The sequence below is a fragment of the Xiphophorus maculatus genome, chromosome 12, assembly GCF_002775205.1.
Source record: "Xiphophorus maculatus strain JP 163 A chromosome 12, X_maculatus-5.0-male, whole genome shotgun sequence".
NCBI classification, from domain to species: Eukaryota; Metazoa; Chordata; class Actinopteri; order Cyprinodontiformes; family Poeciliidae; genus Xiphophorus; species Xiphophorus maculatus.
Window position 1 is genome coordinate 17,633,062 of NC_036454.1, and position 19,592 is coordinate 17,652,653.

The 19,592-nt window shown below is 38.5% G+C and overlaps 2 protein-coding genes across 7 annotated transcripts in view; both read right to left on the bottom strand.

The window, feature by feature from the left end:
* The window catches only part of ap1b1 (adaptor related protein complex 1 beta 1 subunit), a 31,250-nt gene extending 25,396 nt beyond the window's left edge, over positions 1-5,854 (bottom strand). The window contains exons 1-5 of one of the 5 annotated variants that reach the window (XM_005794988.3): positions 5,762-5,854; positions 4,183-4,243; positions 1,093-1,198; positions 878-1,013; positions 64-309 (exon numbers count right to left, since the gene is read on the bottom strand). In XM_005794988.3, coding sequence (XP_005795045.1) covers positions 64-309; positions 878-1,013; positions 1,093-1,198; positions 4,183-4,219 — 525 coding nt within the window. In that variant the 5' untranslated portion in view covers positions 4,220-4,243; positions 5,762-5,854. The other 4 variants (XM_023343659.1, XM_023343660.1, XM_023343657.1 and 1 more) reach the window with 4 other exon arrangements.
* A 1,141-nt stretch (positions 5,855-6,995) lies between these two features.
* The window catches only part of gas2l1 (growth arrest specific 2 like 1), a 28,080-nt gene continuing 15,483 nt past the window's right edge, over positions 6,996-19,592 (bottom strand). For both annotated transcript variants that reach the window (XM_023343775.1, XM_023343774.1), the window contains 3 exons: positions 17,330-17,426; positions 14,359-14,680; positions 6,996-12,136 (listed from right to left, as the gene is read on the bottom strand). In XM_023343775.1, coding sequence (XP_023199543.1) covers positions 10,138-12,136; positions 14,359-14,680; positions 17,330-17,426 — 2,418 coding nt within the window. In that variant the 3' untranslated portion in view covers positions 6,996-10,137. The remainder of the gene's footprint in view (positions 12,137-14,358; positions 14,681-17,329; positions 17,427-19,592) is intronic.

A 19,592-nucleotide genomic window follows, 5' to 3' on the forward strand; every position in this document is an offset into this window, starting at 1 on the left:
CAAGGGCTGCAACATCTGCAAGACTTGCACGAATTTCAGTCATGCCATCACAAAGAGCCGCACCATGGGGTTGGAGTCTGAAATTAGATCCTTGAGAGTGTCCAAGAAGCCTTGGTCCTCCACTAACTGGGCATTGATATCGTGCAGCTTTGCAACACACACCGCAGCCGTCTTCCTCACGTAGGGGTCTTCGTCCTTCAGACATTTTCTCAGAGGCTCACAGAGGTACTCGGTGATCTTGTCCACACGAATACAGCCCATGGTGCGAACGGCGAGGGCTCGGATGAGAGGGTTGGGGTCTTCACAGTCCTGGGTGGGTGATTGACAAATGTGAGAAGTTTCCAGAAAATATGCATTCCTTTAGCCTTTTAATCAGACATAAAATCAAATTCCTTTTTAATTTGTGTTTAAATGAGAATAGTCAAACAAACTAAGGGGTGCAGTCTTCTTAAATTAGAAAACAGGATGAAAAAGTAAAATACTTAATGAAAAGCTGTGGATGACAACACAGAAACTGATCTTTGGAGCTAAGCTGCCATCAGATGGATGAAAAAAAATACCCAAGGGGACAAAGAACTTCAAGAAACAGTGATGAGTTTTTCCCATAAAATGTGTATAAACAGGTTTAAATTACAGACAATACTACCCACACAGTAATTATGTGCTGCACTAAAGCAATTTGCTACTATAAAAACCAGTACAATGCTGTTACTAAGAGAAAAACTTGTAAAATTATACCTCTCCCTTTTGATTTCCTGATTCCGTGCAAATAGTACTTTAAAAAACACACACACTCAAACTGCAAGTTGGAATTATTTAGCTTGGACTGATAGCGTACAAACACCATCACAAACAGTAATGACAGGCTGAGCTTCACCTTCACAAAGGTGTTAACAGCCATGATAGCCATGTCTGGTTGACTTTTGGCATAGTTCATAAGATAGAGGTAGACCAGCTTTTTCAGTTCCAGGTTGTCGGTCTGCATGCAGTTCACCACATCTGGAAACAGAGCACTGCAGGAGAAATCATCTGTTAGAAGACCAATACCATCATACACTTTGTTCATTTTCGACGTTATTGCTAGCTGCTCACCTGACATCCTTCCCCACTGTCATTGATGCAATGACCTTTTTGACAGCCTCCTTCTTCTTCTCTTTTTTGTCACTGTTCAGCTCCGCCTTGAGTTCAAAAATCTCCCCTAAACAAACAAAAGACAAAGGCCAACATGTTTCCATGTTAGCATGCTATGATAAATTAAAAGTGAGCAGAACCAGCCAGTCAACGGTATCATGTTGTGGAAAATGTTTGAAACAGTTGTCAAAAGACTGTCTATCACAGCTGCTTGCTACAGTCAGTTGGCTGAAAGTACGCTTCTACACATTTCCCTCATTCACAAAACGGACAAAGTCAGCTGTTTTGAAATATTTTTGATCATATAAAGCACCGACCGTCATGGAGTGGAAACTGAAGGAGAGCTACTTATCACTCGTATTGAAGTGGTGATGTTTGAAAGCCACATTTTAAATGAGATGCTGCAAAAAGTGTCAGGAGTAGATGGACTTTTCTATACCCATAATTAGCAGATTTGGTGCCACTTACTGTATGTCGACTGGCTGAAAAAAAGACTACTTCACTGTTGCTTACAAAAAACCTTATTTGTGATTTTTTTGGTGGGAGAAATATTTTTAATTGTGAAAGGCACAGACTCACAATATGAAAATCGAAAGAACACTTTACCCATCAACGCTGTTTTAAAACTACAGCAGGGAAGAAGCTATGAGTGCAATGACTACTAATTATCTGACTGCATGCTGGCTATCAGCATGCAGTCAGATATTTTATTTTAAAATGGGACATTTTATTTTATGCAAATAAAATGCCTTCAATTTCAGTTAAATTACAGCAACGTGTGATTATGGTTTTATCGACAGACGAGAGCGTCCACAGGTGTACCGTACTGAGCATACACAGAAGCCTTTGCGTGGGTGTGTGTAAAGTGTACACAGAAACAGACTTCCGCTGGATTTTCACAACCTGCTGTAGTTTAATTAACCAGCTAATATCAGTTCTTTGCAGAGCAGCATGACAATTAGGTCTGTTATTGTTTTAAATTAAAAAAAGAGGATCATGAGTTTTTATTTTAAATATTTTCTGTTAATGCTATGATGGTTCTTTTAAAGGATCTAAAAGGGGAAATTCTAAGCAGTGATGTTCCTTTTTTACTGACATCCTTATTAGTTTATCATAAATTTGAATCAACACAAAACAATTCTGAAAGTAGGATTTATTGTGAGTCTCTGTGTTCGATGTGGTTTATTTGTCATCGAAAAATATTAGAAATATACAAAGAAGTGCTGTGCTGATGAACAACATGCTCAAAGTGCTTGCAGAGTGTTAAAAAATATGAAAACTGTAAGTGTCCTGTACTCGTATAGAACGTTATCAAGTCTGAGGACTCTGATGTGCTTTACGTTACAATCAGTCATTCACATGCTGATGGTGATAAGCTACATTTTAACCACAGCTACCATGGGAGCAGCCCGATAAAACATTAGAAAATCTGTCATAAAAACTGATGGAAGTGTGAAAATAATAAATACATTCCCTTTTAGTGTATGATTAAAATGTGTATTTAAAATCTAAAAGTTAAAACCTGAAATCAATGGATTAAAGCAGTATAAAAGTGTTGAGTGTGGGTGGGTGCAACAGCTGAGCAGAGGGCTGGCGATAGTTTTCCTGTCTATCCTGAGTGTGCTGAACTGGTCAGGTCAGGGTTTTTTGGTATGGCCAAGATCTGGAGAACCAGAGAGCTGAAATGTGAATCTGGATCCAAAGGCTTGATCCAGTTTCACAACTGGACCAAGATGTGAAACTGGTCCATTAATGGAAGGCGAGTTGAACTGAGTCTATTCTGATGGCCACAGTGTGGTAGGACAAGCTGCACTCATTCACTTAGACTTAGACTTGTACTTTATTGATCCCTTGGGAAGACTCCCTCAGGAAATTGAAGATTGTTGAAAGGGTTTTTACATACAACTCGAAAAAACAGATTATTAAAGTTTTTATTAACCACTTTTATTTTACTTTGGTAAACAAAGTTCGCACATGTTATTTTCTTTATCTCTTGAATACAAGTGTTCAAATTAATTCAACATATTTAAAATACTATTCTGAGTTTGTTTTTTTCTGGTTACTTATCCCTCAAAGGTTCCTAGGCTCTTCTGAACTGGCCTAATTCGAATGTAATATTTCCAATAGTTGAACACTACCTTTTATTCTTGTTATCTGTAACCAAGTGATGCGTTACTGGTTTTACATGGCTGCCATTCAATCGGCGCCACCAGGCCCTCTGACCACCACCAGCAGGTAAGGCAGGTGAAGTGTTTTGCCCACAGAAAGACTGAGACAGATGGAGCGCTGGGACAAACTCCTGAGCCACTGGCGCCTGAGCAACAATCTTTCATAACATAGGAAATTTAAGAGCTTCATAATTCCTGGCTTTTACACAGCAGGACAGGTAGACATATATTATTTGCACCACACACACACAACAATAAGAGAGAGTGGAAAGTCATTTACTGTGAGAATGTGCATGTCATCTTTTACACTGATTATACTTTGCATTTTGTCAGTAGAAACTAAATCTGCAAGAGGTTTGAAGTCATCCTGGGAATATTTTGTTAGGATAAAGTCTGTTTACAATCATGCGTTTCTTTACACACAGCAAGTTAATCTATAAACATGTCAATAAAGGGCAATTATGGCCTTAAATTTAATCCTAGGTAATTAGAGTTTCCTGGTTAATGTAAACCCCTTCTAGAAAAAAGATCCACACCGTTACATTTCTAGTAACTCTAAAGATTCAGACATTAGGTTGAGAAGATGAGGTGAGGGGTGTGACGTTGTTTGCAATCTGCAACTTTACCAGGATATTTTATTAAACCTAACACATAAATCATTTTATTTTCTTTACTTATGTAGAGGCAGAACACAATATATCATGATATATTTGCATGCTGATAAAAATATATACATTCTTTCTTTCCGAAAGCAGCAAAGTTAACGTCTTTTGACTATAATAATTTGTCTAAAGGAGCCGGTCCAGGAGCCATTTCTCAATATAAATACATATAGCAATTAAATATAGGAAGCTATTTATTAACATAAAGTAAGTTATCAGACCTTTCTTGGTAGTAGTGAAGTACTTGGAGTCTGTCATCTTGGATCCAAACTGTCTGTTCTCCTGCAAAAAGCAAGAGGATGAAACAGAATAACTGCAGGGTTTTCACCCAACAAAATCCTTTAGTAGAGCAGCAGGAAATACTAGAAGTGCAAGCAAAGGAAAATAAAAGGATTTCCCCTCTTTTCCTGAATAGATAGTGGCAGATTGGGAAAGAAACCAAAAAAAATTGCTGAGAAACCAGATTCTGATTATCTTCTTTAGAGAGAAAATGTCGAAATCAGCACAAACAGAGCCACCAGTAGTTTCTTCAGCCAACACTGAGTGAGTTCAGGATGGAGAATGAGCATTTCCACTTCATCAAGCTGCCATCAACAAAAAATACTGGAAAACGCTTCATATTACAATAAAGAATTCAATCTAATTTTTTTTGTAAGTAAAGCGTCCAAGCATCCAAAACTATTAGGACAAAGTTACACAAATTTCTATTTTTTTTGTCATGGATATTCACTTAAGCAAAGCAAATGATTAAACTCAAATAAAAACCACAGCAGACAAAACACAAGAATTTAGATCAAATGAAGTACAGAAGGAATAAAGTAGACGGACTGCTGACTAACACAATGACAATACCGATTATGATTAACCAACATTTTCCTCACTGATCGCTTTCATTTATGTCGTCGTGGCAGCACAAAATCATGAAAACTCAAGCAGCGTCCAATATATTTATTAAAGTCTTATTTGTACATACTTGAAGCTATAATACTAGTTGTTTTTTTGACAAACACAACTGCATGTCCCTAAAATTGAGTACATACACGTTTTAACACAACATAAAAAGAATCGGTTTTGTGTCTACAAACTTTACTATCGTCAACTCACGGCAGAAACAAGGTAAAACCCTCAGTTTTGTCTCGCAGGTAGCTGTCAACATCCGACAGGTTGCTAGCTTCTTATTGCACCGCTCGTTAACTAAACTGACTTAGTAGCTAGCTGTTTACACTGCTGTTTAAAAGATGATTACTATATATACTGCTCCAAATTGACGCCTTAAGCTTATGCTGAATCATAAATTAGTAACGATAATGTACAATGCAGGCTAACTTTAACAAATGTAACTTAGCCACATAGAAGTAAAGATGTTCGCTAACTTACTAGCATTAAGCTAAGGTGACGTTAGCACGGTGAGCCCGAGTGCATACAGAAACAAACACCAAGTATTTAGTTTATGTCAACATAAAGTTAACTAAATACAGCCATACGAGTAAGAAATCACAGATTCTTCTCGCCCAGTTACTCACGCATAACTGACTAGCCCATTCCTGCATGTTTGCGGTAGTTCGGGTAGATGAATGAAACTGATGCTAACGGCTAGCGGAGCGCCTGCTGTCAGTGTCGGCTAGCAGCTCAGACATGACCTTCTAAGTCCCAGCTTAAGGAAGCCTTCCCCGGGAAAGTTAAGCTCTTAATCTGTCAGCCTAATACAAACCTCACCCCACGAATTAGCGTACCTTCTGGAGTTATAGTGAAGCTCCCCACACAACCGTTTAAGAGAGAAAATCTCCACAAACACCTTACCGTTTCAGGCGTAGTAGGAGCTGTGATGGCCTTCGTCTCCTCCCACTTGTTTTACTTCCGTCTTTACACAAAATACCAACTGTCAAACAACGTCAGCCTTTATTCATTTGGCATTACTCTGTCGTTTACAGTGCTGGGAAGCGGAACTGTTGAGAGAATAAAATAAAATAAAATAGAATAGAACAGAATAGAATAGAATAGAATAGAATAGAATAGAATAGAATAGAATAGCCCTTTACCGTCTCAAAATGGGGGCTATTAAGTTGTACCAGCAGCATGTCAAAGGTAAAGGGCATGCATATTCAGGTTGAAAAAATGTAACAATAAGCGGTAATGCAGAAAGGGCAAGTTACAACATAAGAAAAACAATAGTGTATAGTAAATTAGAAAAATTTACTACTCAGATTAAAAGATAAAAATGTGCAGCACAATGGAGTGAGAAGAGAAAAAACTGCAAACATACACGGTCATTTACGTTTCTTAGGATTAGTAATGGTTATAACGTTAAAAAAAATACACGCACAATTTGAAACAAAAGTCTAAGACATAAATTACTTAATTTGTACAAATATATCCAAAATATATACATTTTTGGTGTTTTGGGTAGCTTATGCATTGTATACTCTGAGCGTGAAAGGCATTTTGCAGATGCCTTTCACTGACACTGTAATATTCTCTTACAGTGTCAGTGGCAGATTTGTTCCAGAAAAAGCCAGAACGAACTTTTTCATATGTTGCACAAATAATCGTTTAATTTATTTATAAGCCGTATTAATTATTGATAATGAACTAAATGGAAGCGTGCTAGATTAATCTTTCACAGAGTTGTTTGTCAAAGCGAACTGTTCAATTTGTTTCAAATTATACTGTAAAAGTAGTTACAGTCATATAAAAAGCTGAAATTCATTGAGAACCTAATGTCTCTAAGTTTACATGTAAGCCAATGAAGAGGTGTGACACAAAATGACAAAAAACTGAATTAAAAGCAAAAAAATAAGATAGATATTGACATGTTTAGCAATCAATCTTTGATAAATGTTAGTCACTGGCTTGTCAGTCCCATTGACACTAGGACACTAAAATAAATAATAAAAAATAGAATATAGCTAACTATATAAAATATAAATGTCAAAAAAATATAAAATGAACACTTGTGGAGTTTACGTAGGATGGTAATATCTAAATAAATATGTATAATTATTTTAAATAAAATGAGACAATACAGGCAAAACAATCTCAGAAGAAAAGTGTTTATTACAAGAACAACTTGAAAGCATTTTAAGAATTAGAAAAAAAAACTTTTTTCAGTATCACTTTTGTATACTTACATAGTACACAAGATCCAGCAATCTGTACATCTTTCTTCTTTTTTTTTGTTGGTAAAATGGCATCACATCACAAACATTCAGATTTCACCGATTTAGATTAAAGACAAGTGAGAGTCTGAGTCTCATAATATTTCAAAATGGTGTGCACAAAAAGCAGGCTTTTTTAAAATTATAATAATAAATCTTATGAATGTCAAAAATTTTCCCATGCTTTCTTGATGTCACAGCTTATGTAGCTGGTAGGTTTAGACTACCAGTAAAAATTATATTTAAATGCATCAAAACAAATTTTAAATTCAACAAACATAGGTATCAATAAGTTTATACATGTAAAACCTATGGCTCCAACAAGACTGATGCAGACTAAATTATTAAAGGCTATGTGCATCTTTAAAAGTTAAAAAACTAAGCCAAATATTTATTTTTAAAAGGGTTGTTCCATTTTGTAGGTGGCAATATTTCAACAGATCTCCTCACATTGCTGGGTTCTCCAAACCCCGTTCACCTTCAGTCTACTGGACACAGAGGTCATCTGAGCTCAGTCAGAGCTGACACCATAAATAAATAAATTAGATCAACATCCTTTCTTTCTTTACTCCAACTCTGTACATATTACCATATCATATGTACATACATACACACAATCTCTACACTTTCTTTTTAGGCCATTCACTTACAGCGTGCTGCAAAACATGCATATATTCCACATTATCCACACTAAAACCCTCAATATAAGACGTTTTGAAGTCTCAGTAAAGACTTTTATACTTTCAAATTAATTTTACAAAATGTGCGCCTCTTGATTACATAAAACAGTGCTGTAGTTGCTTCTGGAGTCTGGTGTGCTCTCTACTGATGCAACAGCAGCTTGAAAACAAAAGAAAACCTCCATATCCAGTTACACATCAATTATTCAAGCCTTTTGCAGACACTCAAGTTAGCGCCTTGCTTTATCCATTTGTGTCCATTGGGTCATTCCATTGTTACTGGTTCTAATCAGATCATGACAATATAAGCATATGCAGGAAAATAATACAACAAATATCTCTTTTAGCCACTAGATGTCCCCATCAGTTTGTTTAATCAGGATGGAATACATTAGGATTTCTCAAGGAGTGTAACTTTACATCAAATTTAATGTACAATTAAAGTAGCCAATGTTCTTCAAAAAAAAATTTTAAACATTCACATTAAATACTTTCGATTTATTTCACAATAAACAGTAAATTATGGTAATGTAGTGTTACCAAATTCAAGCTACAAAAACATTCAAAAATAAATTCATGACTAAACATTTAAGGCAAAGGGAGTTGTCAAGGCATTTTCCAACACCATATATGAATTGCATAGCTAAGGCATGATGGGCCTTATTACAGCAAAGTATGTACATTAAAACTGTATATTCCATGCCTTGTATTTACAAAAACACCCACCCAGCATGTATTTACACATTCATTCTCGTCAGCGTGCGATTCCTGCTGCTCATACATATTAAACGCTGAACACCAGAGTGCTGTTTGGTCAAAGAAGGAGCTCTCAACTTTCCGTTTCAGTGACAATGACGCAATTAACACAAATCTCTTTATATTTTTCATAATTCGGCCATTTAAAAGTATAAATTAAAACCATATTCTGCATTAAAATAACCAAATTAGACACAAATTGAGAATTAAATAAATATTATTAACCTTGGCTATAATGACTGACTGCTGTACAGAGATTAGTTGATAATTTATGCATCACAAGGTCAGCTGAATCTATGTTGTTGAGTATGCATGTTACACAATGAATAAAATGTATGTATTTATATACTAAACCTTCTATTAACATCAGTAATGTGTAGAATCCTACAGTTTTAGTACCAGTATTCTGACTACTAAAGTAAACTGAGAGATGATGACCAACTGCAACAGAAAAAGGTCCATTTGACCATAGATTTAGTGTTAGTGCAGTTTTATAAAGCTGATGCTTCAAATACATGGCACATAACCATGCCCTGTGGTGCGGCACATGGCAGCACATATGTTCTTCTATCTCTGGATGTCAACTGTGAGAATGTGTGCAGCTAGGAGAAAAAAAACACTATTATTGGCAAAAACAGCCCCATGCAAACAATATCATGATAAAAATAAAGACCATTCCTTTGGTAATAAAGAATTTGGCTTGAGTGCAAAAAAAGCAAAATGGACCCCAACAGGAAAACAACGGAGATACGCCAAGAAATATGTTAGTGACCGAAATCAGATGATTTACAGCTTGCCCAGCCAAGATGAACTCAAAAAGGTTATCGAACTGTAGGCACTAAATAAGTTGAGTTAAGCCATAGGACTAGAGCTAAAGATACTGACAATAAAGGACTCAAACTTAAAATGTGTTCATAATTTACAAAACTAGACCTCGGCAGGTGCTAGTCATGACGTTCATTTTGAAATTTTGAAGTTTGGGTCATTTTGTGCAAAAAGAATAAATTATAGAAGTGAATCTTCTGCATCAGGATGTCAATCTATGCCTGGCTTGAGGATCTTTTGGCATATTGGCAAAAATAAATAAATACTCAGAGCTCACTTCAGTAGGTACTAAGAAAGCTAAACATCCAATAGTAAAGCTGCTCATTTTCACACGTTTGAGTTCTTAACCTAAGTCTGCCATGGAAAATGCCGGTTCTAGAAATGATGCCTGCCTTTAGGAAACACTCAAGTTAATGTTAGCATTTATAGTCTACACTACCAATATTACTAATGATACTAAAGACAGTGTTAAAATGTGTGTTTTACATTAATAAAACCCTGTTTTACAACAACTGCTGCATTTTTAACATTAATTTTTAGAGTTCTTGAGATACTAACTTCTTATAATAAACAAAAATTAGTATTGGCAGGTCAAGGCTTTCTAAAATTCAGAGATCAGACATCAGCCACGATTCTTTTATCGGTGCATCTTTAAAAAAAATCTTAATGAAAAGTTGTTTAACATGCAGTGACAACAGTTTTTAGCCCAAATGTAAGTCTTTTTTCAGTTACACAGTAGTCAAAGAGCCTGCTGCAGCAATCAGTTTTGTGCTATAGCTTCAGTGTCTAGGCTTCCTTGTGCAGGGTAGGAGCAGTCTTTGTTGCCTACGGCTGGAGAGTGAGACTGAGGAAGAATAATGTCTGTGAAGTTCTGGTGCAAGTTCTTGCATAAAGCAGGATGGGAGGTCTTACGTGACAGTGGCGGCGTATTGCAGGGGGACAGAGTTTTGTTAGTGTGAACATTTTTGTGTCTGACAGGGGTGGGGATTCGTGAGGGGGTGTTCTGCAGCCTATCGTCAGTACAAGGCCTTAACTTTACACCCGGTTTATGCTCGGAGATCGAGACTTCATTGCGTTGTCCATTTTCCCCATTGGTTATTTTTAAGGATGTTGGAGGAGACCCGGAGCGGGATTCACTCAAGCTAAAGGACATTGAGGAGTTTTCACTTGAGGAATCCTGGAAAGAGCAGTCCTCAGATGGTGCAAGGGGTACAGGTGATAGACGACCCTCTGGAGGCAGGAGGTTATCACTGTTGCCACCATTTTCAAGATCATATGGTAGATTAGGCAGGTGATTTTCTAGGGGAACATCTCCTTCTGTCACTGAGCTCAAGTCAAGTGGACATTTTTGACCTGAGAGTCCACCTGTAGGAGAACACCCATGTTCTCCATTCATATTCCTGCTATCTATAGCAGGTTGGGAGGGAATATGATTCATTAGCTCATCGGACTTAGTATCTCTAAGGCCAGGCAAAGAAGCTGGAGCTTCCCTTTTCTCTACTAAGCTAGAAATTGCGGGGAGTTTCTTGAGACCCCCTTTCCATTCCCCCCAGTGCTCACGCTCTGTGTGACCCAAACCATCAAGTTCGCCAAGATTTTGTCCATAAAGTATATTTAAAGGGTCCTCTGGTGGGAAGTGTTGGAGGTTAGTCCTCTTGGATTGCTTGAGGTAAGGCAGACTTCCAATCTTTGCACCCACATTTAGGGAAGAAGTGGAGGAGTTAGAGGAAGAAGAAGCAGAATCAGACAGAGCAGACTCAGTGAGTGCATGTGCTACCTGTAGTGTTGCTCTTCCTACAGCCTTACCAGTAAAATTCCCCTTGACCTGCTGGGAATTGGCCAGAAACTCAGCCTCGAAGCTGCGATAGAGGTCCTGTTCTTTCTGAGGGTCAAATGGTGGCAGCATTTGGTAGCCTAACCCAGACCCGTCCTCTCCAGCCTCCTGGTTCTCCATGTGAGAAATGTTTTTAGGCTGGCCTCGGACAGCTGATCGAGGAGCCTGTGAGAGTCGAGGGGAGCGGGTAGCACAGTTGTTAGAGTTACGAGGAGATGAGTGTGGTGGACGTCGCCCTCCAGAGGTGACAGGGGGTAGTAGCTTGCCTTTTCCTGTGGATGGTGAACGGGGAACTTGGGGTCTAGGAGTAGTGACAGCCTTTTTGACAGGGCTGCTGTTGTTGCTTTGGACTCCTTTAACTGGCGAGTTGTTGCATGAGAATGACTGCTTCTTACTGAAAGCAACACCCCCTCTAGGAGAGGATGGGGCTACCTGTTTAGGCAGATCTGCATGTCTTTCTGAAGGTGGGCGCTGGGAAGCCCGAGGAGAGGAACAGTGTGCAGGGCTGCCATCACTTGACAAAGTGCTGCTTGTTAACTTACTCTGGCTGTGAGAACGAGGAACATGGAGCCTCCTCGGACCGTCATTTCCAACAGAGCGCCCTCTGTCTGTCCGAGACGTCCGTGTACCATCAGAAGATCCTGTTGGTGGGTTGGGTTTTAGTGTTGGCGGAAGCGAAGAACGTTCCCGCGACTGGCTGCGTGCACGGGGAGTCGAGAAACATGTGGATGGGGTTTGATTGCCTGCTCCTGCTCTCTCAATCATATGCTTTCCTTCCTTGCGGTTGACAAGTAGTACCACTTGTTCACCAGAGCGCCGTGAAGGCCCACCGAGTGACTGCCGCCCGCCTCCCCCTCCTCCTTTAGAGGAGGCTGTGGAAGAGTCACTATCTCCAGAGAGACGTCTTGTCAACGTTTCTTTATTCCTGCATGTAAAGCAGACAGTGATTGAAAATAAAGTAACACCTAAAGTCCATTACATTTCTATCTTAACATTCAGGCTTTACTTACAGTGCCTCACTTGCAACTTCCCATTGTGATACTCTACAACCAATAACGTTTTTGTAGGTTTATTGTACAATGTATTTTACTGAGAGTAAAATAGATTGTAAAGTGCCATAATTAAACAGTGCTGTTCAAACATGTTCAAATCTTGGGATATTGTTTATTACTTAACCCTGCTTCAAACTTCTCCAGAGCTTAATCCTAGCTAGGCGGAAAGGTCTGTTCTTTTGTCTGGTTGCACTGTGTAATATTTAGGTCAGAGTGAATGAGATTGAACCAAACTTTTGAGATTTTTATGTGTAAAAGTAATCATGTTTCAAATTCTTTCCACTTGAAATTCATTGTAAAGTTTGTGTTGTTCAGTCATAAAAATCTAAAGCTCTTACATTGAAATTTGTGTTTTTCTCATGACAAATTTTCAAGTTCAAGGGTTGTGAAGACTTTTGTAAGGCACTGTACTTCAATATAAGTGGGAAAAACATGAAACTTCTTTCACAGCTCTTAGAACACTAATATGTTTTTATTTCCCCTTCACTTTATGATGTGGCATGCGTGGAGCTGCACTGCACTCAGTTTATCTGATGCCAGACTCATGTGTGTCTTGCAACACAGAGCAGCAGCAGTGAGGGGGGATTACAAGGAAGATGAGAGCATCTGGGGACAGGATTAGAAGTCTCACAGATTTTCGAGCCTAACGCATACCACTGGCCTTTCTACAAACAGAAACCACTTAATTGTCACATACCTAGAGGACCGTAGGGTTTATCAGCTTATTACTCACATTCTTTGGAGGAGAAACTAAAATAGACACACACAGACCTGCTTGAACAGAGGTGGTGTTATTTGCTTGATTGAAAATTGCAACTGTGCAGTTGCACTGTACCATCTAATGCTGACTAAACTCAACTCAAAGTTTCTCCCTGATACTGTACCTAGGGAGCCACTTTTGCAGCCAGTTTATAAAAATTGGACACTGTTTTTATGTGCAGGGCTTGAAACAGAGAGCAGTGATCAAACAACAGAGATTTCCCTATCGATCTAAGTGTTTGTCACCTTTTTTGATGACATTTCCAGTGAAAAGGAGGCTGTATTGTCTTATAGTTTTATACATTCAATAATTGAAAAATAAATGTGAGAAGATTTATCAACAAGTGGTATCAAAACAAAGTATGTGCTAGCACTGGCATTGATTTGATCAAACTACCATACTGATACTCTGTGTTGACGAATAAAATTCTTAAACAGCTGTAACTGAGATATCATAATCAATTGTTTGCAAATGTATTTGAAAATGCAGCAAAGTTACAAAGTGCAATCAGTCCTTCTCTGTCCCCACATATTTGGGACTTCTGTAAAGTCAATGACTCAGATTTTCTTTTTAACTTTTTAACACTTTGCATTAACAACTCAATTTCACAGCTTTTTTTATTACCAAAATCAAATTTGAATGCATTCGAATCTGAATCTGTCAAGTATTGTCAAAACAGGATTTCCCTCATCTATGGAGAGTTAATTGGATCTCTTGTTGCAGTGATTGAAGCCTAAACTATCTAAAAGAAGACAGATGAGCCACACACACAGGCTTGTGGTTATCTGCAAACTATCCGAATCCATGACAGTTCAATTCCGGTTACCTGGGAAAGACCAATCCAATTTTCTTTATCTTATTGTCTTTACAATCTATTGAACTATGTATAATAATCGGAACTTTATGATCAGTATTTTGCTAAGAGGGAAGTGCAGCACATCAGAGAATGTGGTTTCTGTCTACCAAGAAAGAAAGAAAAATTCACCATCCCATCATGTTGTCCCTATGATAATTATATTAATGACAATGGAGGGGAGAAAAAAAGTGAAGTTGCTTTTACAAAATGTTGTCTACCTTCTATCCACAAGAGGGAGCTACAGGGTGATGCAGAGGCAGAGTTATCAACACAATGTCACCTGAGATTAGATAAATCTGCTCTGGTCTAATCTGTGGTTTCCTGGCATGTTTATTCACTGTGTGTAAGTCTCACTCTCTGTGTGTCCATCTGTGTACACCACAGACTGGGCAGCAGAAGCTGAGCATGCTCAGTGGGGACACCGGTAAGACTCTGTATTGGACTTATCTGCACACCTGCACAGAGGTGAAGACACTCACCTGAGAGGATTAAAGTGGCGCGGCTCTGAGCGATCTCTTTGTGGCTTAGGGAGCAGAGTTCGAGCTCCAGCAGCGTCCACCTCCGTACGGACAGATGAATTTTGGGATCGACCAGGTCGTGTGGAGGAAGAGGAGGAGGAAGAGGATACACTTGGAGCAGAGAGAGGCTCCAAGGAGCGCCTGTCGTTGGGTTTGTAAGTTGAAATGCCCTCATTCCTCCAGTGTGGACCTGGGCTGGTGGAGCGGGAGGAGTGGGCACTAGAGGACTTGCTCTGGGCTCCCTGGCTTTGACCACTTGCTTTAGCCTGGTGGTAGCGGTGAGCTGAGTGGGAAGACACATTAAACTTTTAGCCAACAGTGACCAACGATTAAGTCTGTGGTCGGGAACTATACCACATCACATTGAGACTTGAGAAACAGTTGATGAAATGAAGTTGCTGTTTGACACAGATGAGCTGCTGATAAACTAGTCAGTAAAAGCAGTTTGACAAGTTTAACAAGATAGCAGGACAAGCGATCTTTCTGTTGCTTCTTGTGGTTAAAGGCATAACAGTCTGTGTCAGCTATAAAGATACTGATCCTTTGACTCTTTAGCAGCATTTTGGCTTAAGATGGTAAGCCTCACCCAGCATTGTTATGTACATACTTTGCAACTTGTTGCCTCAAGTAACATTTTATAATTATGACAAGTAAGAAGTTAAAAAGAACAAAATGTCACAGTCCTGGTTAAAATGTTATAACCACACAATAATGTATATAAGCTGTTGGAAACAAATGAACCTGCATTTTTTAGGCCTTTTCTGCATTCTCAGTTTCACTTCTAGATTTTTCTAAAATTACTTGGATCTTATAAATGTAGGTCCTTTTCATTGGCAAGTGACATATTTCACTGTATTCCAGTGCAAATTCTCACAGAGTGGCAAACCCATCCCTGTTATTTTTCTTTTCTCACTTGTTTACAGTTATCCTAATTAGTTGATGAGTTGTTTTATTATGTGCATCCTGTAGCGTTATAAAACATTTCCAGCCTTTCTGGAGCTTTTGGAGTGCTGATCACATTTTACAAGATTGGAGCTCTTTCATTATTATTCTTTACTGATTCAAATTGCTGAACTAGTTTCTTTGTAAAATGTCAAGATCTGCTTTAGCCAGCTGTAAAAAAAATAAACATACATTTGATTTAGGTGTGATGCATTAGAGAAACATTCAAAACACGCAGGAAACTGGTCTTTTAGGAGTGACTTTGGGTATTGTTTCGCTGCATCAACAACAGTGCTGGGTTACGCTCTCTTCTCTCCAGCTCAATCCACAGCTTTTCTAGTGATTTTATGTCTGAGGACTGAGATGGCTATGAAGGAAGATTGAGTTTGCATTATTGATTGAAAAGGATTTTGTTGATAATCATTTTTAAAGAAATAGTTTTGCAGACTCCACCAAATTTGGTTTAAAGTTTTTGTTTTGCATAATGTACTTTTGCAGTTTATCACCCTTTGCAGTCTAACAGAAAGATGACAAACAGACCCACCGCATTGCAGATCTTCCACCATACAGTGGACATGAGGTAATTGTCCACATATTTATCATTCTTTAATTTACACCAGAACAAACTAAAATGTTTCAACCAACAATAACCAACTTCTACTGTATATACATTTTGCATGCATCGAATAAAAATACACAATTTCTTTTTCTCAGTTTGAAGTGAAAACAGACCAAACTTGTCTTGCTTTAGGTCAGATAGAATTACCAAAATTATTTCTATTTGCTAAATTCTCCAATGATGCATTTATCTCTTGTCATTCACCTCTTTGTCATTACTGGATCATTTAGCTAATAGGAATAACTTTGGTAACTATAACTAACCTAAAACAAGAGAAGTTTGGTCCAGTTTAACTTCAGGCAACGTGACAAAATGTGGCTATTTATTTAGTGTATGTAGACTTCTGGTTGCTATAGAGACTTTGTGACCGCAGGAGGCCGCAGCTATCAGAGGTTCTCTGAAAACTACAGTTTTTATCTCTTATACCATCCTTTTTACTTCGCGTGGTGGTAAGATAAATATGGGTCCTCGCCCAATCTAATGGACCAGAGGCAAAGAAAAACAGGCCATATTTATCCCCCAGGGTCACAAAACGTTAAGGATTACAAATCAGACATGTGTAGGGACTCGAGCAACTTTAAAAATATATATAAAGTTTCAAAGTAAAAAGGATTTAGTTACATTTATTTCAAAGGAATTGTAAGAAATAAAAACTATTTTGGCATCAATAAATTTGTCAGTTTTTATTATAATGGATTTTTTCCCCCTTCACTAAATACATGTATTCAAAATAAAGTCAGAAGTTTCAGTTTCTGTAATAAAAGATTCAGTTATTTACAGGCTTTTCCAACATATTTTATTCAGGTTATTCTCTGTATATTCTCGAACATCTAAAGTATTTCAGAGTTCTACCGTTTGTCAGTAACTAGTAAACTAGTATAGTGTGCAACTAGTTTACTAGTTGCAACTAGTAAACTAGTATAGTGTTCGTGAAACCTATAAATAACTTTATTATTTTACTTTTAAGACTTCTAAAGGCTGCTTTAAAAGCTTGTGTGCTTTGTGGTAAAAAAAGTTGGTGAATGATAGGGTTGGCATGACTCACGTTGCACATGTGCATTATGGGTTAGTGTGGGCAGTGGAGTGACTGCATATTTTAAATGGCAGTTTTGTAGCATTTCCCAAACCTACATGTTTTTTAATCAGGATGTAATTGTAGATAAGGTTCATTGTGACGCAGACTGTCTAAACGACCTCAGGTGTCTGAGTGAGTAAAACTGAAACGGAGGGATTAATGCAATGAAAACGTTTATCCAACATCTCTGACATTTACAGTTAGGCATAAAACCTCATGAGTTTTATTAATTATGCAACACATAAACAATAAAACTGTTTTGTAAGGGACAAAAGGAGAGCAGGAAGTGACCTCACCGAATGCAGCACAGCGACACGGATCATGCTTGTCCAAATAGTGCTCCAACGTGTCCCAGCCCCCTCCGACACGCACCATCACATGAGTCCGGAGGACCTGAGGAACGGGAAGAGAAAACAAGGCTTCAATAGATGAAGGGAATGGAACAGACATGCACATTCAAACACAAATAGACCTGATTGAACACAAAACTGCATTGATATGGAAATTTTACAAGCGGGGCCGCTTGTTGAAGGCAGGCAGGCGGAATCTCCTGTTACATAAAGTCTGGATTTCCCCCTTCCTCTCACTTCCCCTCCACTCCTTCTTTCCCCCCCGCCCCCACTGCTACCATTTAAAGGGCTGCTTATGATTAAACAAAATAAAGCAGCATAATAAAAAAAACATGGCATATTCTCCATTTGGGATTTCTACAGGATGGTTTTGCACTGTACTAAGTTTCTTCTGCTGTCCACTTGTCTCCCTAACAGAGATGTCATTTTTCAGGAGCAATTAGAAAAAGGGGAATCGGGACAAGCTAAGAGAGGAGGGTTTGGGGTGTATGTCACTTTCCCCTCCCTTACGCGGTTCTTAGCACACACCCACAACATCAGGCCGAGAAGCCTCTCTCCCTCCAGGCAGAGGCCGCCTTCGTTGAAGCTGCACATTTCCCTTGATGTGACAGCTCTGTGGATGCAGCCCGCTCCCTCGGGTTGTGTAACACAGTCTGTCTGCCACATGTTTCAAAAATTGCTTTCCCCCCTGGATGCGAGGGCATTCAAGGCAATCCATACGGTCAAATCTGAGTGAGCTGGCACAGAGTTAATTTAATTTGCATTCACCCATGCGACTCTGCATCTTATCAGCATGACTGTGGTCAAAAAGAGAAGGCAGACAACAGATGAACCCTACAGTCTGACCCCCGCCTCTCCTCCATTGCAATCCCTGAGGCTGCTGTGACTTTGTTTCCTCTGCCTCTGTGTCCTTCTACATGAAATCCATCAAAACAGCTCATCTGCTTATCTCTATCAAACCAGTTTCTATAAACTGCTTACTCACCACTGCTTTGACCTCCTGCCAGTAACAGGTTTACTGTTTGTGTGATGCAGTGTGACCACCATGAGCCAGCAGCGCAAAGCCAGTTACACGTGGTCCAAAACACGCCATCATATTTTAAGCATCTCTGCCGTCAGACACGGACGATACATAGAAGATATCAGCTAAAGAAGATTTGTGTTCTTTCTTACTCATGCATATTTGTTTTATGTTTAAATATGTCTGTCTAACTTGTTTGTTGTTATTTTATCACAGTGAGTGGCTGTGATAATGGTACCAGCACCTGGGAATACAAGCTAAGGCTTCAGTGAAAAGCAAATATGAAAAACCTTTAGCATTGTTGTCATTTTGCTGGAGAATAAATCATTGCACTGTGGATGAATTAATCATTAACACAGAAGTAGTAGTAAATGATAAAAAAAATAAATAAAAGAGGCCGGACCTTGCAAAAGTATTTATACACCTTTAACCTTTTCAGAATTTACATCACCAACAAAACTTTTATGTATTTTATTGGGAATTTAAGTGACAATCCAACCTAAAGAAGCATAATTGAGAAGTTGGAGGAAAATTATATCTTTTATTATTATTTTTAACCCTAAGGAAAATTCTGACCAGCTAATTGCTCTAATAAGTCACTTAATTAGTAAACAAAGTCAGAAAAAAAATCCTGTCAGGCATCAGAGTTTGGCTAGAGAACTGTAGTGATAACCCTTTTCCTGATGGGAAAATGACAGTAAGGATCAACCTAAACACGTTATACCTCAGGAGCAACACGGAGAGAATGGAACGGCTTTCCTTTCAGGAGAGAAAGGAAAAGCTGTTCAGAGTAAAAAAAAAAACAACAAAAAAAACATGGACGAAGCAACGCACTGTTTTTCCATTCAACAGAATATCTATGACAAGACTTAAAAGTTTAAGACACTCTTCATCCAATCTGATTGATTTGGGGCTTTTTTTTTTACAAAGATGATGATCCTGCAAGATATACAGAAACAAAATACTTGATACTTTGGAGTTTGTGTTTGTAATATAAGAATATGTGAATAAGTTTAAACTGTATTAATGCCTTTATACATCATCATTGTGCTTCACTTGTCTCCTCATGTAACGACGTTCTCCCTCTGATCATTATACATACATGATGCATCAGCATCACAGAGGAGTTTCCCCCCCTGCTGACTGCTTGTGAAGGGACCATGTTCCACTTCAGAACTCCGGCTCAGC